The 27,640-nt window shown below is 43.0% G+C and overlaps 1 protein-coding gene across 1 annotated transcript in view; it reads right to left on the bottom strand.

The window, feature by feature from the left end:
* NT5DC1 (5'-nucleotidase domain containing 1) overlaps nucleotides 1–27,640 on the bottom strand; it is a 262,954-nt gene that overhangs the window by 75,435 nt on the left and 159,879 nt on the right. Inside the window, exons 7-8 of the mRNA XM_090038356.1 lie at nucleotides 27,192–27,366; nucleotides 17,046–17,143 (exon numbers count right to left, since the gene is read on the bottom strand). Of these exons, the coding sequence (XP_089894482.1) occupies nucleotides 17,046–17,143; nucleotides 27,192–27,366 (273 nt within the window). The remainder of the gene's footprint in view (nucleotides 1–17,045; nucleotides 17,144–27,191; nucleotides 27,367–27,640) is intronic.

Here is a 27,640-nt window from a genome sequence, read left to right as displayed (position 1 = left end):
TGTGTCCTGAAGGCGTTCAAAGTGGGTGCCTTAACCACCTCTGGTGGCAGTCTATTCCAAACCTTGGGAGCTCAGAAAGTAAAGAAGTTCTTCCTTATGTCCAGCCTCAATCAGTCGCGGCGTGACGGAGTTTGTGACCATTCGATCTTGTCATCCCTTGGGGTGTTCTGGTGAATGGATGTTCCCCCAGGTTCTGATGAGCACCCCTGATAAACTTATAGGTGGCCACCAGATCACCCCTGAGCCTGCACTCTTCTAGGTTGAAGAGTCCCATGGCTCTCAGCCTCCCATCATAAGGTCTGTTTTCCTGATCTCTGATCATGCGTGCGGCTCTCCTCTGCACCCTCCCAAGCTTTTCCACATCGTTTTTGAATTTTGGAGCCCAAAACTGGATGCAGTTACTCCAAGTTGCTTTCAATATTTTTGTGTTAGAAAGCTGGGTCAAACTCCAACTCCACTTCCAGACCAGTACAAAGTTAACTTTTACAGCTTACATGGAATGTAGATCTTACTCCCCAAAAAGGCAAGTGTCTGAGTGTAAAGACAACTAAGCACAACTGATCACATAACAGAGGAAGACAAAGGCCCTCCTATCTTTTAGAATCAGAGAGAAGGAGGGCTAGAAGGGACCTCTGGAGAACACTTAGTCCAACCCCACACCTGACACAAGATTACCCCTACCCAAGCCCTCCCATAGAAATACTTTTCTAACTTATTTCTAAAACTACACAATCAAACCTTTCGCACAGCTACAAGACAGCACCTTGTAGGGGGATGGGGTGATTAGTGTCCTGCACTCAGGAGATCTGAGGAAGAGGGCTATGACCAAATATTTCCAAGAGAAGCCATCATCCATCCCACTGAAGCTGGCCTACTTATGTTTCTGCACTTTGCATTTAATAGTCGTTGGATAAAATAGATATACAGCAGTGGGCTGGCTTCTGTCACATCAGAAAATTCCCATCCCAGGTGGTGGGAGTGCTCAAAACCTTCTATTTAGTAGTTAGAGGACGTGGCTCAAAAGCAGGAAACACGGGTTCTAGGTCCTCCTCAGTCAGTGTTGTTCAACCTTCCTATTCCATGGGCCAAACAAATGAGTGAGGGCTGTTTAGAGGGCTGAATCCCACAGACAAGGTCAGTCTGCGGGCCTAATCCAGCATGGGGTTGGTGCACAGGGTTAGTCTGCAGATGGGACTGGATGCACTGGCTTAGCCCCATACCCTGGATTCAGCCACAGTGACTCCATGTGCAAACCTAACTCCACAGGCCAGCCCATGTTCGGGGTGTGAAGGGCTCCCCACAGGTCTGGAAATTTAGAAACCACAGTAATTAACGCTGCTACCAGTCTGCTGTTGCCAAATTTCTGGACCCATGGCAAGCCCCACAATCCAAAGGTTGAGCACCACTGGTCTAAGGGGATTCTATACCCCAAAAGAGTGTCCAAAACACCAGGTTGAAAGGAACATGGGGTCTAGAAGCTGAATTGCTGTAAAGAAAGGACTGCAAAATTCATATGGCCTATCTGAACCATGAATTTGTAGCCTAGAGATAAGAGCTCTGTCCTGGAGGTGGGGCATGGGGAAGGGGAACAGGGGAAGTAGGTGGGTTAGGTTCTGATTCATGTGCCAGTGACTGCTTGTGTATTTTGCAGTTAATGGACAAAATGTATAAGCCATGTTGAGAGAAAGGATAAAAATCCAGTACTGAGGGAGATGCCCTCATTACTGGCCTGCAGTTATGCCCCATCTTACTTGTTACTTCTAGTCTTCATGCCCAGGTCTATCTTTCTCCTGTAGTTCAGCCAAGAACTAAAATGACGCCAGATGAAATCGGGTACCCACGGCACTTATCTAATAAACCCTGTCTCCACTGTGCGGGGAACGAGGAAACAAACAAACATATTTATTAATCGACTGCACAATGAAGTGTCACTGTGTACATGTGTACTGCGCAGGAGAAACTATGCAGTAGAGCATATATAGATGCTGGCCTGAAGCAATTTTTTCCCCGGTTAGCCTCTACACTAGAGGGACACAGGAGACAGGAAACTCCCCAGGTCCTGGCACTACTCAGCTCCCAGCTTTCTCAGGAACTGGGAGCTGAGCAGCACCAGGATGGGATCTCTCTCTCCACCCCGCTACCCACCCTCATTCCAGTCCTGCTCAGCTTCTGGCTCCCCGCAGGAGCTGGGAACCAAGCTGTGCCAGAACTTGGGAACTCTCAACTTCCCTGTGCAACTTGGGTCTGGCTGGGAACTATTCTGGGCTGCACGAGGAGTTCTGTGACCAGCGCAGAGCTGCCTGGGACCTGCCCCAGAGGCAGGACAATCCCCAGCTAGCTCCAGGGTGGGTGGGGAACGCCTCATGCAGCCCAAAGCTGGCTGGCACCTGCCCCAGAATGGGGCAGGTCCCAGCCAGCCTGGGTTACGCAGGGAAGCCCTGCTGGGCACAGGGCTTATCCCCATGTGCACAAGGTGAGAGAGCTCTTCAGCAGGAGCTATCTCCCAGCCCCATGCACATCAGGACCCCTCCCAATGTGTATGGGGTTGGGAGACAGCTGCTAATGCAGCTGGCAGAGCTCTCTGGGTCCTGTACACATGGGGGCTGGCTCTGTGCTCCCTGCCAGTCCCTGGGCTAGCATCCAGAGGGAACCTGGAGCTTATCCTGGATGCTGCAGGGGGGGCAGAGCAGGGCAGGAGCAAATCTGCTACCAAGAGGGAGCATGTGTAGATGTGTTTCCCAGTAGGCATACTGCGCAATATTTTAACAAAGTATTATTTTGAATTAATAGCATGCGTAGGCAGACCCACCGTCTCGGAATGAATAACTATCAAATGTGCTTAGTAAAGTCATATGAAAAGCATCATCACTCACATTATGGTGCCATCTCTATGTTTACAGTAGCCTCATGAACAATCTCTTGTTCAACCTGTACTAAATACATACCCTTAAGCTGAGACCTGTTTTAACTACAGATACCTGCAAATTAGCAATCTATCCACCTGAGTAGGACTGTAGCTGACACCACAAAATGAAGAAAACCTCTGAAAGAAACAACTTTATAACCAGTACTCCTATGTATGTATGTACATAAGAGAATATTGTTATTAATCTCCATACAACTCCTTCCAAAACAAAAACTGGTTATGTTAGTAGGGCACATCCCTTAAGTTGTAAAGAAAGGAAAAATTAATCACTGTACCATAGAAAATAGATCTGAAAGGCACATTTCCTTTAGTGACCCCAGCCTGATGTGGGCTTGCTTATCTGAGACAGAAATGTGGATGTGGGGAGGGAAACGAATGCATCCAACTATAATAAAGAAAGAAAGACCCAAAAAAGACTTTCATGTGAAAGGGTGAGATTGTGAGTAAGGCTCTGGACTGAGACCCAGGAGATCCAAATTACTGGTATATATCCAGATCTGTCATGGGATTGTCTGTAAAGCAATGAGCAGCCACATATTTTCCCTGTGTCTTGGTTTTCTGCCTTTAGGACAGAGACAATATTTCCTTTCCCCGACCCTCTGTTTGTCTTGTTTATTCGTGAACTCTATGGGGAAAAAAATTGCCTCTTCCTAGCACCTAGTACAATAAGTTTCTGATCCTGACGTGGGGTCTCTTGAGGTAAAAGAAAACTAAGTAATAAATAATAATAAACAAGAATTTACTATCATGGTGGTTAAATACTAAAGCTTTCTTGAATATAAAATACACTTTCTGTGAGGGGAAAAAAAGTTATTTTCAGAACACTTGGCAATTTAAGCTGAAAATATTTTTAAACTATTTAAACAAAAGGAATATTGTGCATATCCTGCCTTTGAAAACAGCAGCTTTAGTTTTCTCTGAAATGAGCTTTGTGCAATTTTCTTATCAGGTTGGTGCCAAACACAATATTTAATATCAAAGATAATCAAATGAAGCAACTCCTGCTGTCCTTATGGAAAAACACTGCACTATTTTTGACTGCATGGAGCTATAGATGAAGAATCTTCACTTCTTTTATCCTTGAAATTTTTGAGTTTTATACAAAAAATATAAAATACTTGGCTCTGTGCATTTCTACAGAAGAATACGTTTTGGCGAATGCCACCCACAGTTCAATATCAAGCCTGATGATGCCAAAAACAGAGATGCTATATTTCAAAGACTCTACACTAAAAGACTCTTTACTCTTCTAAAAAAAGCACTGGGAATTTTTTTTAAATGTCACCTCCTTTTAAAAAGAGACTTGTGTATATGACATTTTATTGACAGCATAGGTCTCTTTATCCAGAGAACAGGTAGAATAGATGCAGTGAAATTTCCACCTTCCAAAACTTGAATCAATGTCCATATTATAAAAAAGAGAGACAACTTTCTAGGAACAGGTCTCAATATGCAGTACTTCTTGGCATATCTGCTGAGATTTCCAGAACTAAACCAATTAGTACATACATTATTATTGCTATGGACGGATTTATTTCATTCTTCTGTCTCATAGCTCTGCTCTTAAGATTTGTTCGTATATAAGACTTATACTAGTTTAAGTTTAATTTGTTTAAAGATTGATTAAAAGCCAGTGCAACTTCCTGTATGTCCACCCCTACTTTACAACAGACATATTGATATACCTTAATTTAGCAATCTAAAATTACTCTTTATATTTTTACTTACATTGTGTTAATTCATCTGCTTCACTGCAAAAATATTTAACAGTTTTGGGAACAGAATATTCAAAACCTTTTCTTTTATTTTCATAAAACAATGATCACCAATAAAGATGGTTAACGATAACATCATATACACAGTTTCGTGAAAATTTAGTTCATTTCAAACCATTTTAAGCTTTAGACAAAGAAGAAAAGCTTTCTCCTAAGATCTTTATCCCAAAAAAGATTGCTAACATAGTTGTCAGGATCCTCAAAGCTTGAATCTGGGTCTTCCAGGCATGTTGGTAGGTGCCTGGGCTGTGGTGTCATTGAGTGGGGTGCCAGACCCTATTTGGGCCTTCCCTGTGAGGTTCTCAGCGAGGAACTACTGGAGGCCACAGGTCCTCGGTAGGAAGGCCCTTCCCCAGCAACAGTGTTCATAGCTTTGTGACTTGGGACCGTCCTGCCTTGCCTGTACCTTGCTCCCATCTCACCTCTGGCCTCAGATCTTCTGCCTAAGGTCTGCTCCTGTCTCACCTCTGCCTTGAATTCCTGTATCCCACAGCTCTCAACCTTACCCTGCATATTGGATTCCTCAGCTCCTGAACATGCCCCTGGCCTTGACTGCAGACTTACTTGACCCCCTGGCACAATCTGTCAGACTCACACTGACACCTGGTACTATGAACACAGCTTGGCTTCTGGACCTACAGTATTTTAGACCCTTGGTTTCTGAACCCTAACCCCATGTCTGGGTCATATCATGACAGGAGCAGAGAGACATAAATTATTCTGAAAAAGAATGGTGTTTAACTGTTAAGTGCCTCCACATAGCATATTACATATTTTTATCTGTCTGTCTAAGACTTCAGTGGAGCACCAATACTGTAATAAATGTACTTTTTTGACAATTAATAAAGCAAAAGGATCACAACCTTTCTTCTTTTCTATCCATGGTTTACTTGTGAAAATGCAATGACCGACAATTGATGGTAAAAAAGGTGATATATAAATTCCCAGGTTTTAGTTCCCAAACATCTGGTGATTTCCAGAATTTTACAGTTCTCTAGCATGAAGCGAGCTTAAACAAATATTTGTTGGGTAAATGCTACCAGTCATTAGGCAACACACACCTTGTCTTTTACTGTTTGCATGCAAGATGTAAACCTGGTCATTTTCTGGAACCAGATGCCCTTGAGTAAATTGTTTATGCAGCCATGTAAAGCTTGGTGGGCTGCTGTGGATAGCAGTAGTGCCTCTATGCAGCTGCACTATGAGTGGAATTGTTTGCTGCTTAGCTCAGTTAAACTAAAAAAAGGAAATACTGCCAAATTGCAGCATCCTCTAAACTGGTAAGTTTGTGTGTTCTTTAAATAAAGCTGTGCACAAAACCAAATTCAATTGTGTATTGAGTTGAACATAGTTTGTAGAAGAGCACCTTCCTCAGCCTTTACTGCTCAGCTATATTTCAGCAAGCATAGAACTGAGCAGATTTTGGATATGATCAGACATTAACCTCATTTCCACAAGGACTCTGCAAATGGAAGGAGTTGATCTTTATGAAGCATCTCCATTAAGCTCTTTTCTGGTGTGAAAAACAAGTGTTATGTAGATTAGACAGTCAGACTGTGATAAACATGATCAATCACTCACAGTGCTGGCCTCCTCATCCATACCCACACTCCTTCTTTTCCTTCTTTTGGGTGCCTTCTGATTCTAAGCATCAGTGAAGCCTTAAAACAGCTACCATTAAAATAATCTCATTCCCATCATAAATCTACTTAATATAAAAAGATCTCCTCCTCTCCAAAAATCATACTGCATACATAAAATGCCATTCTGTATTAATGACGGGTGTAAGAAACAATTTTGCATAACCAATTGGCTATGGAAAAAAAGGTTCATGTTCCTTTACAGAAATGGGAATCCTAAACTTGATATTGCTACTGGTGCATAAAGAAAGAACATATCTTAATCATGACAATACCACATAGAATGAGCTGGTTTAGGTAGCTTTAGAAAGGTTAATTTACATAGCTTCATTCATTATGGTTTTCCTCTCCAGCTATTAGCCAGAGGGAAATGATATGACAAAAAAAATCAGAGTCATATGTTCTAAATAAGAAAAAATATGCTTTTTCATACAGGGTTAAGAAAAAAAGTATGATCCCTACACAAACCACTTGATGTTACAGGGTGGTATAAAGGCATTCGTTTAGGATGGGCTGAAGGAGACATCCATGGCTTTGTTGTTTGTAGCTAATGCAACCATCCTAAATTCAGCCAATGTAACATTTATGTACTATGTGCCCTATCTAAGTGTGTATTGTTATGTGACTTGCTGATTTATGAGTAGTTTGACTCATAGTCTCAGCCTCCAGAAAAAAGGGGGCAGCAAGCACTTTATCCAAAAAAAAACCCAGCTCTGGTCTTTTCAGGAAGTGGTTACACATGCACACTGTATCTGGCTGCTGGTACTGCTATTCCTTTTACACTTTTCTGGTGTAAAACCATATCCGTGACTTCCCCAAATAATTGCTTCCTCAAGCTGAGGGTTTCTTTCGGTATGGGCAGTGCTACATCCTCTGAAACTGCCTGGAAACATACTGAGAAACACTCAGCTAGCCAGTCAGCTCTGTAAAATTGTTATGCCTTTAAGCTTTATTAAATTGCCTCTCTATGATATTGTATAACTAATTTTAAAACTTCTATATTGATAGACATTAAGGTCACAATCAAGCTCAGAAGTTAAGATGTGGGAGAATTATGGCTTCCAATGCAACCCACTTCCCTCTGATCTCTAATAGACCATAGAAAGCAGTCTATAGCTATGATCAAACAGAAGTGCAAGGCTGCAGACATCTTCAAAAATGGCTCATTGGGTGAAAATTTGAACCCTCATTGCACGAGGGGTCAGATGAAGCTGTTTCAAAACTGAGCGTCTGCCGTAACTTCTGGCTGCCTGCCAGCCTGTCACTGTTTTCAGACTGGGAGGGTGAGAAAGAGAGTGGAGGGAGATTGGTCTAGGGATTTGCAGCCCTTAAGGAGGGTGGGGGGCGGGCTCCAATATACCCACCCCCCAGCACTGGCTAAGGAACCCCTAGAATAAGCTCTGCCCTCCCATTCTGAGAAATGGACAACTGGGAGAGAGGAAGGGCTGTTGCCAGGGGAGGCTGACTGCAGGCTGGCAGCCAGCATCTAAATTCCCCACCCCACTGTTTGTTCCAGGAGATCATTGTAACTCAGAACACTTCCTGCAAAGCATTCTTAGTTACAGCTGGGAGCTATACTTTGGACTGCACCCAATGGCTCCAAGTGCTTGGCTTTGATCTGAGGCATCTTTAGGGATCCCATGTGTTCTCTTTCCTGAGCATGCAGGTGCATGCCCTGGAATTTCTCTGAAGATAATTTTGGGGCATCTGAGGCTCAACAAGGGGCAAAGAGGTCTGTTTACCCATGTTCTGAACCACCATAAAAGTATTTATGGCAGCAAAAGGGCAACCTCTGTCTGCAGCCTTATTCCCCTTCCCACAATACATGTTTTTTCTCATCCCTTTGACTTTCTCACACATTGCTTTTTTCTCCTCTTTCTTACTGCCTACAGAGGGAAGCACTGAGAACATCAGCATGCATTTGGTTTCAACATGTGCTTAGCACAGATGGCCCAGGCATCCTTGTGGAGCAACTTGAGGGAAAGACCTGCTCAGCCCTTGCAGCTCTGGGCTGGAATAGGTTTAGGACAGACAGAATCTTTTGAAAATGGTTAATGGCCAACTATTGATAGCCAAATCCAGTTTGGGAGCATGCAAAATAGAACCTGTCTCTATAGCCTACTGGTTACAGCACTAGATTCCAGTCTCTGCTGCCAGGCCTATTTATATATTCTACAGCCATTAGTTATACAACAAATAACCTTGGCAATCAGGTATTGTAACTCAGGACTCCTTCTTCTTCCAGGGAAGTGATATAACCACCAGGTACATAATCAGGCTTCCTCTTGGTTGTTCTCTTTTTGGCCCCATATCTCTTGCAGTTTTTAGTTGACCAATGCCTAGCTTCAGCAGGAGTGAAGCATACCTGTTCTATCATTTGAGGAGTAGGGTACCTTCCTAGGAAGGAGACATGGGTGCAAATCTCCTTAGGTGCAGAAGGGTCAAGAACCAAGGTCTTCCACTTTCTGGGTGAGTGCTCTAACCATTAGACTACTGGGCAAAAAGGGCAGGAGGCAACCGCTATCATTGTAGCTGTACTTACCTTAAAAAGCAAAATGAGGCCAAGTATAGATAATATACTTTTACCAGTATAAGTGATCGGAAACTGGTCTATACCTGTAACAGAACAGAAGTTCGGCACACAAAACAGGTCTATACCCATAAGAGAACAGAAGTTAGGCACACAGACTGGTTTAAAAATGGCAGAACCCAGTTTAAGATTTCTGCCCTCCTCATCCCCCCATCCCAACAAAAGGTGAATGTGTGTTCTGTTCACTACTGATCTAAATGACCCTCCTTATCATGTAGCATAGTTCAATTTCACATTGGGCTTTTTGAATATCTGTCCCTAGTCAGTTTGTCACAAATGAATGGAGGCACTTACAGTTCATTCTGTGTCAGATACCTAAGCTCTGGAGAGGGGAGGGAGTTCAAATGTGGCTGTTAGTTAGCACTTCCTATTGACTGCCTTTAGGTATCTCTGAGCTTTCTGAATCTTTCTTAACAGGCATCTACCTTTCCACATTCTTTATATAAAGTGCTTCTTGACCTAAATTCAGTCCAATTGGATTAATATTTGAAACCATCTAAAGGTATTGTATTTTCTCACATACCACATCCCCCAAATAAGACTTTGTTTTGGGAAGGCTGAATGAAGAAATAAAGCTTTTTCCAGAGTCATGATTGCATGCTGGCTACGTGCAGTATGAGCAGCATCTACTTATCAGCATTACTCGCTGAATTAGCAGCTGGTTTTGGAGGCTCAATCTAAAAGCTGCTGCCAATTTTGCAGTGGGCGTGAGAGTGTTATAACTCCATCGTTTGGTTAAGCAGCAAGGAAAGCATGAGTGACACTAAGAAATGGACTCCACTGTCTGCCCCCCACCCCTCCCAATGCCCCAGTCCCCTCAGGCAACTGGCAGGGACAAAACTGCCAGCAGCCAAGCCTGTGAATCCCTGTGCCTCTATTCCAGTACAGAAATCAGCCTCCTCACTTAAAACACTCCCCTATTTTGGATGGCTAATTTTAGGGGGGAAAAGTGTGTATGCGGTATGCACATTAATAGGGCACATATATATTTCTGCAACATTTCTGAAATTGCTGCTGAGAAGCATATCCCACACATGTCAATATAACTGTGAAGCCATCCTGGGGACATGCCTCTGCTGCTGCTCTTGACATCTGTCTCTAATCTGCTTGACATGGCTATGCAACTCCTCCCAAATTTCAAATACACCATGAATAAAAGTATTTTGGACATTCTACATCTGTTACAGAAAAAAATATCTAATAATTGGCTTATGCAATGTCCAATATTTATTGTTTCTATTTTTATATTCTTCTTCCCATAAAGACAGGGATCTCAGTTTCCACAAATTCCAACTCAATGAGGACTGGTCATTTAACATAATTAAAGCTAACTTAAAAGCAATCATGCAACTTAAAATGTTGCAAATTTAACTCACTAACTAAAGGGCTGGATCCTCCGTTCCCTCTAATACAGAACTTCTAGTTCTAAAATGCTGAAGGAACATAAAAATATAGGAATTTCAATTATGGACCCTAAGGTCCATGTAGTCTAGCACCAGGTCTTTGCTAATTCCAAAGGAAGGCACAAGAAACCCTGTAGAAGGCAGATGGGACATAAACTACTTACGTAAAAAAATTACATCATGATCTCCAATAATTAGAGATGGTTTTAAACCTTGTTTGACCATTTGTCCTACTTTCATCAGGACAGTCCCATTTTAAACATCTGTCCTGGGCATTCCATTGGTTTGGTCAAAAGAACTTCCAAGACAAAAATGGCACTCTTCAGCCAGTCCCCCAATACCCTACAGCTTTGCATTCTCCCTTCCCTGATCTCTGATGCACATAGCTAAGTATGGAGCTTGGAGACAGCTGAGCACGCCAGAGAAAAGGAAGGGGTAGCAGAGTATCCTACTTCAAGACTCAGGAAATAGTCATCTTACTTTAACCTGGAAACATGAGGTTTCCTCAGTTTATTCTCAATTTGTTCTTATTGAACTCTGAGTTGTGGGCATTTTAATGTAGGAAACAGCTGTCCCTGTGCCAAGGAAGTGCCTCACCAGTTCTGAACCTTAGCATAATGCTAGTGTAAGAACGATATTGTCTGGCTTGTTCTGGTCAGACCTGACAAAGAATGTCTTGCATTTGGAAACTTATCTGGCTCTATACCAAGTATACAGTTGGTCCAATAAAAGATATCGTCCTATGAAATCCTTGTCTCTCCCTTAATAAAGTGACATTTATTAGAGCCTAGCAGCTGAGGTAGGAGAGACCAATTTTACATTGGTATTGAAAAAGGGTGGTAGTTGATTAAGTGACAGGTATTTGAAGATCTTCAGAGGTCTGAAATGTTAGCAAAAGTCAAGGTGCACATACCAGTTGGAGGAGTGTAGGTTGGCTTATTAGTGTGTATGATAAATGGAGCATATGACATCACAGTATTTCACAGAAATATTACATCAACTGTTGTACTGTAAAAGTTTAAAAATATTAAAAAAGCATTTTCAAAGCCTATACACACGTAAACATACCTGCCCTTCTATACACACGTATGCGCATGTGCGCGCACACACACACACACACACACACACGAGTAAGCAGATAATCCTACTATTAGTCATACATTTCTAATTTGGCTTGAAATTCAGGAATACTTGACAGCTAAAACTGCAAGACATCCTCAAACAAAATGCCAATATGTAATGGCAGTGTTTAAAGGTCCATGAATATAAGATCCAAATTTATAGTTGTCATCCTCTGAGGTCAGAGCTATCCTTGGGAGTATTTATTTTAAGGGAATAATAATAATAAAAAAAGATCTGTTTGGCTCAGGCATACCTTTTCCACATCTTTACTGGACAAAAGATGAGTGTTGTGAATCAGTCTGGTGATCTGACACACACTAACTGGCTGTGTGTTAATGTTATACATTTGTGGTCAACTATATTTGCTTGATTTTTGTTTAGTTTATAACTGATCAGGATTTTCTTCAATCCAAAGAGATGTAAAGTCTATTAAAATGAATCTAATTGGATTTAGATGTTCAAGGAAAAGATTAGAATTATTTATGTCTCATCCTCAAAAGACTGGCATGCTGACATTGCATAAGTGGCTGTCTATGAATATGTCCTTAGAACCTCATGTAGTATCAATCGTTAGACAGCATAAATTAAACGACATACCTTAACTTCAACTAAGTAATGCCATACAAATCGTATCAGCTGAGGACCTGGTATCTCATTTTATAAGAGTAACAGTAACACTTACACATGTCTTATTATATGTGGGGAACATTTTTTGATATCTAAAAAACTGCCACAAACCCATGGCTAAGAGGTCGATGAAATCTGTATGGAGGTATTCTAGGGTTTAGGAAGCATTGCATATAAAACTGTTTTTGGAAGTTATGTTTGTTTTTCCATGATGCCAATATTTTGTTAGTGCATAGCTTTGTATGGCTCTTTTAATAAACAATGCAGAGGCAAAACAATAGGCAAGACTGACTATTTTTAGCTTTTAATTTTCCTATGAAAGTTCCGCGATTCCTGTGAAAGTTCCAGGGTTCATCTGGAAACACTTCATTTTTAAACTATTACTCTATTTATAGCACAGTATTTGGAAGGAGAACCAAATAAACTAAATGAATTGTTATTGCAACTTTTTGTGCCTTAGATTAACCAAAAAGACACAATGAAAGGGATCACAGAAGGATGCAAAAAGACTTATAAGGCTATAAGTAATGAGCTGGTTTCTTTGAGTGGTGTGTGTTTTGAAACTAAGAAAAATGAAGTAATGATGCATGTTTAACTGTACAATTAAAATCAACTTTCATAGTTCCAACTGGATTAATTTCAAAATTACTTTTCTACTGAAAAATCATTCCTGTAGCTCTGTTACATGGTATCATATTACTGTAGACAATGACTCCTTTGTCATGCTGTCTTCCTTTAAATGTTTAAAGAACAGAGTGGCTCTTTTGAAATAAGTGATTCAAAGGATTTTATGATTTAAAGGATTTTATAAAGTGAACTTTAAAGTTGTTTTATGAAGTAAATATGAAGCAAAAATCACTTCTCCCATCATATGTAAAGATGAGATTGACTCAACAGCCAATATATAGGCTGAGTCATGTGGTGTTTGAAATCAAGGATATACCCTACATTTTGTGACATAAGCCTACTTCCAATATAAAGAAATGTAAGGGGTTGGGGGTGTACCACGTATCGTGGGACCCCGAACCCCGGATGTCCCCTGGAGAGGAGGGGTACTTGGTGGACCGTCCCGCTTCGCCGCTCTCGCCTGCCATGACTTGATGGAAAATATGGGGTTCACCCGTGCCGGGAAGCTGTCGGTCCACGTGGGGTACAGTACCTCCAAGGTCCAGGGGTCCTGAGGGCTCCTCCTCCCCTACACCCTCGCCCGGTCCTCCGGGATGAGCCTCCGTGAGGGGCTCCCTTGGTAGAGTCCCAGTCCGGCGTGAGAGGGGGGGTCCCTCCCCCGGCCGGACCCTCACCGGTGTTCCCGCAGCACCTAGTCCCCCTGGTGCCGCTGGCTCCTATGGTCTGGGGTTATCCCAACCCCCGTACATAAGTCTCCCGCCAGGCGGGTTTTACACGACCGGCCTTCCCCGCCCGCGGGTCGTCCTGCGCGACCACGTGTCCCGAAGTCTCTGTAGAAGGGTTCCCCCGTCGGTGGCCCCCTTCCCGGTTGCCCCCGGGGTCTGTGTTACCTTCGGGTCGTCGCGGCCTCCTGCCGTCGCTGGTTCCGCAGTTTCCTGCATCACGGGTCCCTCTAGGGCCGTGTGGGGCTTCACCGCCCTCCGGGACGCCGCTGCTGTCTCCCGCCGCGCGGCTCCCGGCTCCGTCTCCGCCGGCTGCTCCGCGGCTGGCCCCTGCTGCGGGGCTCCCGGCTCCGCCTCTGCCGGCTGCTCCTCTGCCGGCCCCCGCCGCAGTGCTCCCGGCTCTGCCGCTGCCGGCCGCACCGCCGCCGGCCCCCGCCGCAAGGCTCCCGGCTCTGCCGCTCCCCGACTCACCGTCCCCGGATCTGCGGCTCCTGGCTCCTCTGCCGCCGACTCCCGCCGCGTGCCTCCCGGCCTCACCGCACGTGGCTCCGCCGCTCCTGGGTCCTTCGCGCCCGTCTCGGCAGGTCGTGGCTCCGCGGCTCCTGGGGTAGGCTCCGGGTGGAGCCTCCGTCCCCCTCTGCGGGTAAGCGCTTCCTTTTTATGCTCCCGCGCCGGTCCCGTGCCGGCGCGGTTCAGGTTCCGGGAAACATTAAGTTCCCCGCCGGGTTTCCGGGTCCTGGCCCGGAAACGGGGCGGAACTCCGGGGTTCTTCTCTCGGGCCGGGCCCCGCGGGGTCCTGGCCCCCTCACAAGAAACTAGAGTAGCAGGAAGGTGAAACCCGCTGAGTCTCCACTACTTGGAAGACTAGGAAAAATTCAGACTTATGGAAGGATGGAGAAATGTGGATGAAATTCAGGCCAAGTGAAATGGAAAACGGTGGAGAAGCTGCTTATCAAATTATAGGGAGCAATGAGGTCCTGGTGTATTGTTATAAGAAGCAACAAAAGCCTTCACAACTCAAAGCAGATGGGGATCTATCTGAGGAGAAGAGGGAGCAGGAAAAGAAATAGCAAGGCCCAACAGAAGTCAACTATTAAGAAAGAATACTCTTTTGGCAAACAATTCAGACTTTTTGTTGAAAAAACAAAAACAAAACAAGCCATTTCCCTTCCTCTCAAAAGCAAAAACCACCCCCCCCATAACCTCCCCCAACAAAACAAAAAACAAAGAAAACACTAAAACAAAAATAAGTCTCCCACAACTTGGGGGTTCAGAAAAATTCAAAACTAGAAAGCAGACTCTTCCTTTGAGAATTATACTGTACTTAAAACAAAACAAAACAAAAATATATTTACTATAAAAGAGGTTAGACAGAATGGGTGCTGACAGATGTGGTGGGGGGGAGTGCTTTAGTGGAAGAAGCAGCACGTTAGTTGGACCCAGCTCCACAGAGTCTATATAGATTGGGAATTTCAATAGGGCTTTTTGGAGCTTGTATCTAATAGCTGATTCAATTAGCTATTAGATAAAAGCGACAAAAAAGCCCCATTGACAGCTCAATCTGTACAGATGTTGAGTGAGCTGGGTTCAACTAATACGTTGCCTCTTCTGGGCATGTGCTGGGCTTGGAGTTTAAAGTAAGGCTCCGTTTTGGTTTTCTTTTTTATGTCTGTAAGCAGTCAATATTTCTGAGTAGCTCTAACCTCTCCCACTCTTCAAATAACAGTTAGTTGGATATTTTGTGATAACCCCCCACCACCCATCGTTTTGTTGCCAAACACCTATTGTTTGAATGAAAAAAATTATTGTAAATCTATCTTGTTGCAGGCTCAGGCAGGATTCTGACAAGCCTGCCTAATTGGCTGCTGGGGATTCCAGCCTACCAAAATCCCCAAATCTGGGATAGCACCATCAGGACATCCTTTTCCCCTCACACTCTGTAGCAGCTACAGAGTTGAGAGCCTGGCAATACTGGAAGTTCTAGCACTACAGGAAACTTGGTACCTCTATATTCTTTGAAACTTCTAAACACTCCACAAAATGTGGACTAGCTCAACTGGAAATGAGGCAATGATGGAAGACATCCTCACTGAGGTGTCATCACCTCCTTCCCAAGTTTGATGCATGTGGTGCTGGAGTAGGCAAGCAGGGTGTGCTTTTCAGTAGTAGACTCAGACATGCCAGGGAAGTCATGTAGACATGCTCTTCTCTTGGACGTCTGGGAACCATTACAGAGATAAAACTGACAAAAAATGTCAGTTCCACTCAGCAGCTGGAAATGCCAGTGAGGGTATTTCATTTCATAACTACTCCCCTCAGCCCTCGTCTCAAACCAATGTATTTATGTTTCCGATACATATGGAGGGGGATCAGTTTGTTTAACTAAAAAAAAAGATCCCGAATCAGAAAAGTCAGAATTTCCCATGAAACAGAAATACTATGTTTCTGCCAACTTTACTTACATTCCTTTCAGCCATTACTTGAAATGAACTAAAATGCCAAATTTGAGACCAAACTATATAACATCCTTTCTTCATTCCTATTACGTAAATAGTTTAATTTTTACAACAAACTTTGCATCTCTGAAGTTTCATATTTGATTAAAAATATTTAAAGTCATTTAACTTTTTAAAAATATACTTTTCTATATAAATAGACATAACTTTAGAACATATTGCCAAAATATTTCCACTGCTCCAGTGCAATTTTACTGTAAGAGCTCCACAAGGCAAAATTTCATTTCATTCATTCCAGGAACAAATTATCATGCTAAAATAAAGTTAATAAAACCTATGTCTATATTCTATTACCTTAAAATCTGTACTGCATTAATGTTGTGGTGACTTCTACTATTTTGTATTTAAGGTTTATTTTCAGGATATTACTTAATCATGACAATGTTTATTAAAACTGTCAAAACTGTTTGACATTTTATATTTCTACCGATGTTTGTTGTATAACAAACTGTCTCTTTTGTCTCATTTATTACTCCTTGACTGAATTACCTAATTCACTTAATTGTCAAAATATTTCAGATTGTTTAAATTTATCTGAGTACAGGAGAGTCTTCTTTAAGTATTAGTTATGCTAACTCTCAGTCATTGTTTAGCCAAGTTATATAGACTTTCAGGTTTTCCTTATAAATCATATTCCCCAGCCTTATAATTTTTTCTGTTCTCTAAATTCTTTCTAGCTCATTCTTTTTGGCATGAAATTTTATAGACCTGAAATGCAGCATTCTATATGTGATCCTTCCAGAACTATGAAGAGAAAGACCGTTGCCTCCTAGCTAATTATGTAATAAATGTAGCCCAAAACAGCATGACCTTTTCTGATATTTCAGACCAAAACTTAACTTCTTTTTCATTATCCTTGAAGTATTCATTATCCTTGCCAGTGTTACATCATCTACTTTCTCAAGCCTCCTTACCCTCAATTCTCTTTCTTGGTAATCTACCATGGGAATTGAGCTTGCCTACTTATCTAGGATCTCTAATAATTTCTTCATCATCTAAACACTTGGAAGTGTTTAGTCTGCAAAGTCAAATGCCTGGATTTTCCCTGTTTTCTTGTATGTAAGCAGATAAGAAACTTACTCATTATTGCATCTTACCGAGTGTTCGGAAAGGCCTTTGGTTTGGCGTATGTGAGAAGAAACCAGGTTTCAAAGCATTTGTGATCACAATGTCAAAAAACTCTGCAAAATCATTCCTAGAAAGAAAGAGTCAAATGTTTCATGTCACTTTATTTGCAGGTGTTTTATGCTCCCTGTTTTATCACAACCCATTTTCTTCTATGTTAATGTATCACTGCTATTCTTTAGACATCCCATGACACAAACCCCTATTATTATTGCTTATGTATATTACCATGGTGCCAGTCATGAAGCGAAGACCTATTGTAGTAGGCACCATGCAAATAACCACTAATCAATACACTGTCCCTGCCCAAAGGAGTTTATAATCACAATATGAGAGACAAAGTATGGTATAGAGGCATGGGGAGTACAAGGAAACAATGACACACAAACAGGCCTGGCATAGGGATATGAACTTCAAGCTTCCCACCAAAATGCCTCAGTCCTGTAAACTTGCTTGTTGAATTCATTGTTCATTTTGAAGGATGATTTTCTTCTAGTTTCTATGTTAAAACTGATTTTAAAAAAAAGGTTACAATTACAGGATGACCACTTATGGCAGGGGCATGCAATTATTTTGGCTGGAGGGCCACTTAACGAGTTTTGGTGAGGTGTTGAGGGCCACAAGGGTAGCCCTACCCTTCAACAGGTGCCCCAACCATCACTATCTTGTGACTGGAAATCCTGCACCCTAACCCCTGACCTTTGGCACTGGGACTCTCTCCCCTTGCTCAGGAAGTACTCATGTTGGGTTGGGAGGGGTGCTGCTTGTATACTGTGTGTGGAACAGTTGGGAGGGTTGGGGGAGTATGTGGTTGGGGGTATGTGCGGGATGTGGGTATGGTGCAGGTGTGGTGTGTAGGGGCATAGGAGGGGTGTGTGTGGAGTGTGGGGCATGTGTGGGTATGGTTGAGGTGAGGGGTCGGACTTTTGGGTGTGTGTGTGGGTATGGTGCAGGGAGGGTGCATTTGCAGTGTATACATGGATGTGTGAGGTGTGGGATGTGTGGCTGAAGTGTGGGGTGTGTAGAACTTTGGATGTGTGTGGTATGATGAGGGCTGGAATGTGTAAAGGGGTAGGGTGTGTGAGGGGGTCTGGGAGCATGTATGGGGAGGTGCAGGTGCATGTATGGGGATGTGTGGGGTATAGGTATATGTGTAGGGGCTCTGGGGTGCATTTGTGGATATGGTGGGGTGTGTAGCGGTGTCTGTGTGTGTATGTGGGTATGGTGAGGTTCAGGATGTGAGTGTATGTGTGTGGGATGTGTATGATGGAGTGTGAGAGACAGTGTGGAATGTGTGTGGGTATGGAGCGGGGTGGAGAGTATGAGGGGGTGTGCATGTATGTGTGGGGTGTAGGTGGGTTGGGTATGCATGTGTAGAGGCTTCCCCCCGCCTGCTGTTTGTGATGTGGCTGAGCCCAGCCCCCCCTTGTAAAAAAAGGGAACAAATAAACAAAAAGGAAGAAATGGGGTTATTTTTTTCAACAGTACATTTTCTTGAGAATCCCATCCACACCCAGTAAAACAAAGTCCTATTTCTCTTCTATACTCACAGTAAATTATCGCTAACATCCAGAGATTTAGGGCCAGATTTTCAAAAGTATTTAGGTGTCCACAGTGGCCTAACAACCAGAGCTGGTGGCCTAGGAAAACTCTGTGGGGGGAGGATGGAGGGGACACAGTTCTGAGAGCCAGGGTTGGAGGAAGAGAAGCAGTTTTACCCATATTGGAAATGCCTAAACAATCCCCAACAGAGTTGCTGTTGCTGCCGCAGCATACTTTCCTTGCTCTGGTTGTTCTGAAAACAGTAGCAGCAGCCAAGGACTGTTTTGGAGTTCCCTGCATGGACTGAGACTGCTCTTGTTGTGGCAGGGGTGGGGAATCTGGAGACCCCTTCTAACTTGATATCCTGGGTAGATGCACCTCTTGCCTGCCCTTATGCTACTTGGTGTCCCAAAATGAAAATGGCCACCCACTAGGATCTCCTAGGCAAACTATCATTGAATTCAGTAGGTGTTAGACATCTAGGTGCATTTGAAAATCCTAGTAGGGACCTATCTAGCACTGAAAAACTGTCTGTTGAAAGTGTAGATAGACACCTAGGTGAAGGGACAGATATTGAAAAAGCCTAAGCTAGAATTGATTCAGTCTTTGTGGAAATTGAACCAGTTTGCAAGTCAATAGACATCCCCTTTTCATTCTGGAAATGCAGGCACATTTCCAGGATTTGCCTACAGTGGAGCAAGCCAGAAGCCCGGGGTGCTAGAGCAGCCATCCCTTCCCTTTTACAGGGAAGCTGAGCTGGATGGGGGGGGGGCAGAGGCCAAGCCCCAGCAGGCCTGAGTAAGACTGAGGAGGGGTTTTATTCTCTGCCTTGGCTTGCAGGGTTCAGACAGTGAGGGAACAGGGAGTGTGGCCAGACTCCTGTGGCGAGGAGGAGGAGGAAGGGAGAGCTCTGCTTGCTCTGGCGGCTCCTTGACAGATGGGAGCAATCCGGGCACACAACGCTACCTGACCCAAGAGGGGGACTCTTCTCCCTCCTCCTTTTCCCCCACTGCTGCAGGGTGGGGAGAAGGGCTCTGTGCAGTACTGGAGGGGGACTCTTCCCTTTCTCTTCCTCTCCCCCATGCCACAGGGTGGAAATAAGGGCTCTGTTTGGTGTCGGAGAGGGAGTCTTCCCTCTCCTCTCCCCACTCCCCCAACCAAGCAGCACCACATAGGGCTCCCCTTCCACCCTGCAGTGGCGGGGGGGGGGGGAGGGGAAGAGTCCCCCTCCAGCACCCAACAGAGCTTCCTCCCCACCCTGCGGGAGGGGTGAGGAGCAGGGGGAAGAGTCTCCCCCTCTGGGGTTGGGCAGTGGTATGTGCCCGGATTGCTCCCAGCTGTCAGGGAAGCCGCTGGAGTGGGCAGATGTCTCCCCTCCTCCTTGTCCTCCTCCTCCCCCTCCACAGGAGTCTGGTCACACTCCCTCTTCCCTCACCCTCCAAACCCTGCAGGCAAAAGGTGGGGGATTAAACCCCTCCTTAGTCTTACTCAGGCCTGCCAGGGCCTGGCCATGTACCTCCCCCCCTGCAAAGACTAACCTGCAAAGATTGAATCAATTCAGGCTCGGGCTTCTTGAATGTCTGTCCCTAACCCCCTTGCACCTATCTTTTTCTATCTAATCCCTTTGCAGCATTTGCTGGTCTCTGGGCAAATGCAGGGGTGTGACCTGCGGTGGGGTTTGGGTCACAAGCAGCGACCTGCAGGTTATCAATCTCTACTACAGTGTAGATTCACCAGATGCTAGAGGGAGGTTTTTTTCCCCCCCTGGAAACACCTAAGCTTAGTTGACAGTTGCAGCCACACCAGGAGTGTTGACAGTGTAGCTATGTCAGTAAAGGAGTGTGATCTTTTCTATGCTATGCCAGCAGAACTTTGTAGGGTAGATCTGACCCCCATCTGGAAAAACAAAGGGGAATCAAAGGCACAAAATACGGCATAACTATTTTGCAAAAATCTAGTTGGTCTAATAAAAGATATCACCTAAACCACAAGTCCTGATTCCTTTTTGCCTCTACACCAATATGGCTACAACCTGGATACCCAACAGCATAACTAGCCAGCAGTCGATCTGAAATGTTAACAGCTATAGGAGCAGAATCAGCCAGACTGTATTTCAGATGTATAGATGAATAATGATATGTATTGTTGACCTTTGACATACATTATAAAGGGATCTGCAATACTAATAGAAGGAAGAGGAATGGTTTCAAGTTGCAGCAAGGGAAATTTAGGTTAGATATTAGGAAAAACTCTCTCACCAGGCAGGTAGTAAAGCACTGGAACAGGTTGCCTGCAGAGGTTATGGGATCTCCATCATTGGAGATTTTTAAGACCTGAATGGACAAGCCCTTGGCTGAAATGATCTAGTTAGGGAGGGTCCTACTTTGAGCACGTTAGACTAGATGACCTCCTGAGGTTTCTTCCAAACCTAATTTTCTATGATTCTGTGAAATTTGCAGTCCAGGAGTTATGAGATGCATGCTTTTGATGAATAGCTATCAAAGGAGTTTATCAGCTCAGTTACTGAATTTGAAAAAATAACTGCAGAAAGATGTAATAAAATTATTGAATGGTTCTTTTTGAAGTTAAAATCTGACACTTCTTTCTGGTCTTTAATTTTTGTGCATGGTAATATTAAGATACGTGACAAAATAGTGCATCAGAAATGTGATCAAATGTAGAAGGTGAAGGAAGACATCTGGAAAGGATTTAGGGAGAGCCACTGTTTTGAAGGCTAAAAATAAAGAGCAGTAACTAAAGATGTGATTAAGTATATTTGCTGTAGAAAGGACAAAAGTAAGGTAGCAGTGATGAACTCTCTATTTCTACATCTTCATGTATCCTGAACAACAATAGCTAAATTCAAGAAGCTAATCTGACATAAGACAAAATACATGCCTCTGTCAAAACTTGTTTATAGTATGGCTAGCAGAAAAAGCATCTTGTAGAAAATACGGAAATTGTTAAAAACCCATATTTCATCTTCTTTTCAGCATGTGACTTTCTCTAGAAAGCAGAAAATGACAATGTGATTAAATCTCCTTCTGTGACTCATTCAACAGAAAACAGCTGAAGTCTGGCCTTGCTAAAAATGTGCTGCATTTCAGTTCAAAACAATAATTTCTTTTTGATTGTTTTCTTTTTCAAGAGTGTTTTTTTAAAATTTGGGATACATCTCATTTGGCTTAAAGGAATTGGGATACTTTGCTCTTAATGCGATGGTAATATGCTAACTTTATTTTCAGTTTTGCATGTCAAGGGAAATGCAATGCTGTTCTTGGCTTGGTATCTACTTGGTAGGTATATTTTTGTGATGCACACAACTTTTAGTTGCACATTATGAATTACTGGAATTAAGAAGTTAAAACTAGACATGCCACTTCCCTCTGTCTTTTCTTTAAATATAGGTTTTTGTTAGAACATGCCCAGAAAACAGTTCTGAACTCCTGAATACCAAAAAGTTACTGACAAATTGAAAATTGAATGGAAGTCTGAGAAGAACAAAAGCTATAAAAACAGGTTAGGGAAGAATGGTTTATGGGAACAGGTGTCAAGAACAAAGAATGCAATTCAAAGCTAAGGGGTGAGAGACAACAGTCAACTATAAACACTATTTCAACAGAGCAAGCCACAGTGAAATAGATAAACAGTTTAGAGGAATTCAAAGATCGTAATTAGAAGTTAGGATGCACACCATGAAAAAAGAAATCCTAACAATAATGCTAGTAGATTCAGAGTCAGATTCCCACTGGAAACATTAGAAGCCATGTTGACTGAGTCATGCATAACAGTACTGCAATAAACACTGAAGAGCAAAGCATAAGCCATAATCCTGCATTGGCAAAGAGCTGGATAAGATGATCTAGTGAGTTTCTTTTAACTCTAACATTCTGTGAAGGACTATATTTGAGAGAAGGGAAATCCTTCATGTAATATTTACCATCTTCTTCCATCATCCCTGCACATCAGCCAAAGATTATTAAAGCAATAAATACCCAGCTTGAAATATTCCTGTATGCAAGCAGAAATGTTTTATACCCAGTTTTCACTGGTAGGAGTTGTAGGGCAGAAATCTATTTCACTTACTCACCCTCACTGTGCTTACCCAGCTACTTCAGTGCTGTTTTGGCACTTAAGCACAGTTTTGGATCTGATTTCACATGTAGGGCAGAGGTACAAGTGCTCATAGTAATACTGAGCATACTCATTAGGCTGTACTCTGGCTGGTGTATGTGTACCTCAGCAAACATAATTCACCAGATTTCAGTGGAGAAAAACCCATGACCATTAGATGCTAGGGGATGCTAGAAAAGGGGGAATCGTGGCAGCTGCAATCCCCAAAGCTTGAGGACTGCAGTGTGAAACCCGTGGGCCCACCGGTGCAGCTGGGACCAAGAGCCTCATCAGGAGAGGGACTCTCAGTTCTGACTCCACATGTGGCATAGCCAGGACTGAGATCCCTTCCAGGTGCAGGACTCTAAGACCCAGCTATGCATGGTCCCTATGGCTGGGAGCACCCCCAGCAAAGGGGGCTCTCAGCGATAAGAGCCTGCTTCTTGCCTTCTTCATTGACAATAAGGCACAATTGGATCTAACGTGCAATCCTACAATCACGCCTTCTGCCATGCACATGTAGCTACAGTGTGGCTCATACATTAGATCGTGCCTTTACCTGCATGTGTAGATGGGGTCAAATAGCCTACAGTAATGATAGAACAGGTTAGGAATTACTTAGAGAGTCTAGATGCTTTCAAATCATCAGGGTCAGATGGGAAACACCTAAGGGTATTAAAGGAACTGGTTGACATAATTCAGAGCCATTGGCTAACCTCATGGAGCTCAGATGAGGTCCAGAATGAATGGAAAAGTGCAAATATAGTGTCCATCATTAAAAATGGGAAGGAGTAGGATCTGGGCAACTACAGAGCAGTCAGCTTAACCTCTATACCTGGGAAAATCATGGAGCAGGTCCTACAGTTAAAGGATTCCGTGTGAAGCACCTAGAGGAGATTAGGAACAGTCAGCATGGATTCAGCAAGAGCAAGTCATGCCTGATCAATCTGATTTCCTCCTATGATAAAGGGCCAGGGTCTGTGGATGAGGGGAGAGCAGTGGACATGATACATCTTGACTTTAGTAAGCCTTTTGACACAATCTTCTATTTCACTATCTTCTTTTCCAACAATTTAAGGAAATACGGACTAGATAAAAGTACTGTACAGTGGATATATAACTAGCTGGATCACTGTATTCAGCTGGTAGCCCTCAATGGGTCCTAGTTGGGAGGATGCATCAAGTGGGGTCCTTCAGGGGTCTGTCCTGGATCTGGTATCATTCAACAACTTCACTAATGATTTGGATGGTGGGAATCAGTGCATGCTTAGGATATTTACTAAGTTGAGGGGAATTGCACACACCCCAGAGGGTAAGGCTAGGATCCATAATGACCTGGATAGACTGAAGAAATAGTCCACTATCAGTCAGATAAAATCCATCAAGGACAAGCTTTGCACTTGGGTTGTAATAACAGCATGCACAAATACAGACTGGGAAATGACTGGCTAGGTTGTAGTATTGAAGAGAAAGACCTGGGAGTTATGGTGGAGCATAAACTGAATATGAGCCAACAGCCTCTCTTGTTCCAATAACCCCAACAGCATCCTTGGTTGTATTAACAGGAACGTCATGTGCAAATCAAAGGAAGTGATTCTTCCACTCTCTTCATCACTGGTGAAGCCTTACCTGGAATACTGTGTTCAGTTTTCAGGCCCATGGTTCAAGAAGGACGTGGGCAGTTTGTAAAGAGTTCAGTGCAAGGCAAGAAAAATTATCAGATGCCTGGGAGATGAGACTTATGAAGAAAGGCCGAAAGAATGATGGTTATTTATCCTGGAGAAGAGAACACTGAAGGGGTATTTGATAATCATCTTCAAGTACCTGAACAGTTTTACTGAGAGGATGGAGATGGGCTTTTCCTTGTAGCTGTAGGGGACAGGATCAGGAGTAATGAATTCAAGCTGCAGCACAGGAAATCTAGGCTAGAGATTAGGAGGAACTTTCTGACTATGAAGGTGGTCAGGCAATGAAACAGGCTACTTAGGGAATCTCCATCCCTGGAACTTTCAAAAGCAGGTTAGATGGACACTTGGCAGAATGGTTTAGTCAGGAATGATCCTACCTTGAGCAGGGGGCTGAACTCGTGAGTACCGTTCCTGCCCTACTTTCCTATGATTCTAGATGGAGGTTCAAACTCCCTCAGGGCAAGTGGTGGGGCCTAGAACCTGGGTCTCTTGCTTCCTGGGTGAGTGCCCAAGCCACTAGGATACTGGCTTAAAATATGAGAGGCCTCACTTTTGCCCTTCACCTCCTCCTGCACCTCACTAGTCACAGCTTTTTCCCCAGCTACAATTTCAGGACTTTGTACACACTTATGTAGGTGAGCACGAGCTGCATATAAGCCTGGTCAGAGTGCATGTTCAGTAATCATGAGGATTTTCACTCATCCATGACACATTTGAAATAGGATTGGAAACTACATGCAAGTATCAAAAACAGCATTAATGTGGCTGGGTAAGTGCCATTTGGACACACAAAGTGAAACAGACTGTTGCCTATAATGTTCTCAAGAGGGAGGTGAGGTGCTCCGCTACATCAGTTGGGCTTTTTCTACTACATCACTTCTTTTCTATTCCATTTCTTTATGGGATGCATTCACTTTGCACAGCTGTTGAAAGCTGGATTGGTTCATTTGCTTTACTGTGCACTGTAAATCTGTTTTTAGAATAAACTTGCCTCACTGATACATTACTGAATAAACTTGCCTCACTCAAGAGTTTGCTTCACAGAGACTTCTGGGGGAGTTATAATCACCCACTGCATTTTCAAAATTATGACATGAAAAATATGTTAACTGAAATAGGTCTAACCCCTGGATGCTCCATATCTCAAACTGATTGCAAAACACATGAATTATCAGTGTAAAAAGCAATTTTTTTCCCCTTATACCACAGACAATTCTGTGAACAAGCATCAGTCAGAGGGACAGTTATAAATGACTTTTCTATGAGGTTTCCTGTATAATACCTGAACATCAAGCAACACCACAATTCTGAGATAGAAAAATATTACCATTTTATTCATATGGAATAAAGGTCCAGAGATCAAGTGGTTTAATTAGGACAACATCTGGATGATATTTGGTAGGATAATTTACCATGCCCAGTGGCAGTACCCTCAAATATGTCTTGCTGCTCCATACAGTGTGTCTCCTATGCCAGAAGCAATGCAGACTCTTGTCTGCATGGTGTCACAGATAGACAAACATGGGTGTAGGCTAAGCAATTCAGCAGTCTACCTGAAGCACCACAGCCTACTTGAAGCAGTACACAAATCAAACTACACTTCTAGTTTAGAAAGTAATTTGCTGGAAAGTCTTGTCCATAGGGAGCTATGGTACAGCTGTGAATTAGATTGAAAACTGCAGCGAGGAGTTTACTTGTGGCTAGGACAGGAGTAATACATTATGTGACCCTAGACAGAATACAGACTCACCTTTCAAATTCCAGAGAGGCAGGGGTGTGGCGTGAAATACCCCTTTTCCCCTTTAGAATGGCTACAAGGAATGTTCCCATCCCTCAGAAGCACAGGGGTTGCTCAGAGAGCAATGGTGGCAGAAGGAAGGGGCTTGCTAAGGACCACAATAATTGAGATGTATCAGTTTGGGAAGGTAGGCTGGTTGGCTTACTGTAGTCCTTTCCATACATAGTCCTCTGCTAGGGTGAAGTTGGTAGGATTCACAGGTTAGGTAACAGAGCTAACACATAATTTAATACATGGGAATGTTTACACTTCTCAGGTGTATATTTCTAGGCTACCTGAAGACATAAGTTTGGGTCATGCTTTCAAGTTTTTTGTCCCAACCACAAGGCCTAGCTACTCATGATTTAAAAAAAGAAAGTTTAGCTCCTGGTGTACTTATGAGATTACAGCAGACAAGACAGTTCTAAGCATGGCCCTAGAACCCCTATTCATTCTCCTATCCTTATTTCATGACTAAAATGGTGACTTAGCTGCATCTCCTTAGGCAAGTCATTTCTCATCTTTCTGTAACCCTTCCCTTCTTGTCTATTTAAATCATGAGTACTTTGGGACAAGGACTGTCTTAGTGTTGGTACACTGCACAACATAGTGAGACTCCTGATCTAGCCATGAATTTGTAGGATCTACTACAACACAAATAATAATTAAGTAATACAAGAACAAATAACAACAAGGCATTCCAGTGCCATCCTGTAAGGCCATCCATCCTCTGTTTAGCTTGTCTGTTTTGTGAAAATCTGATTATTAAGCATGAAGTGATACTTCTTTCTGTTTACAGTTTTAAGGGTAAACCATGTTCCCTTCTCTGTGGTACATTAACTAGACACAGGTCCAAACCAAAACCCTGGATCCAAACAAATACTTGAGAGGTTTTGAATCTGCATCCTTGCTACTCAGACCTATCTCCAATTTTAATTATGGTTACTGCTTCCTGGGAGGTCTAATTTGAAATGGCTTGAGATCAACATTACACTTACCCAAGGATGTGTTCACACAGCAGCCTGCAGTAGTCACTGTGGGAGCTGGTAATTAATAGCAGGACCTTCCCTGCATTTTTCAGTTGTCTTAGCCACTTTTTCACTGACTCAGGACATCTTTGTAAATATTTTCCTGGATCATTTTTCACTTCTGGGAAATATGTCCCACAGTTTTCTAAAAAAGAAAAATACAATCTCTGTCATCCAATAATATTCACCATGCATGCTGTAAACACAAAAAAATTTCTTCTACCCCATATGCAACCAAAACATGTAAATGACTGTATTAATATAATATTAAAAAGGCAGATAAAATGTAAGAAGTTTTATAAGGCTAAGATTTTAATTCAAACAAAAATGGAAAAAAAAATGAATGGGACATGTAATGGCAGAAAAATGTATATAATGATCTCTCTCTCATTAAATTCTTTTCACAGCTATTATATTTC

Source organism: Crocodylus siamensis, chromosome 1, assembly GCF_052110815.1.
Source record: "Crocodylus siamensis isolate JL-2025a chromosome 1, ASM5211081v1, whole genome shotgun sequence".
Classification (NCBI taxonomy): Eukaryota; Metazoa; Chordata; order Crocodylia; family Crocodylidae; genus Crocodylus; species Crocodylus siamensis.
Note: the sequence above shows the minus strand (reverse complement) of the source record. Positions and strands in the feature narration are given on the sequence as shown.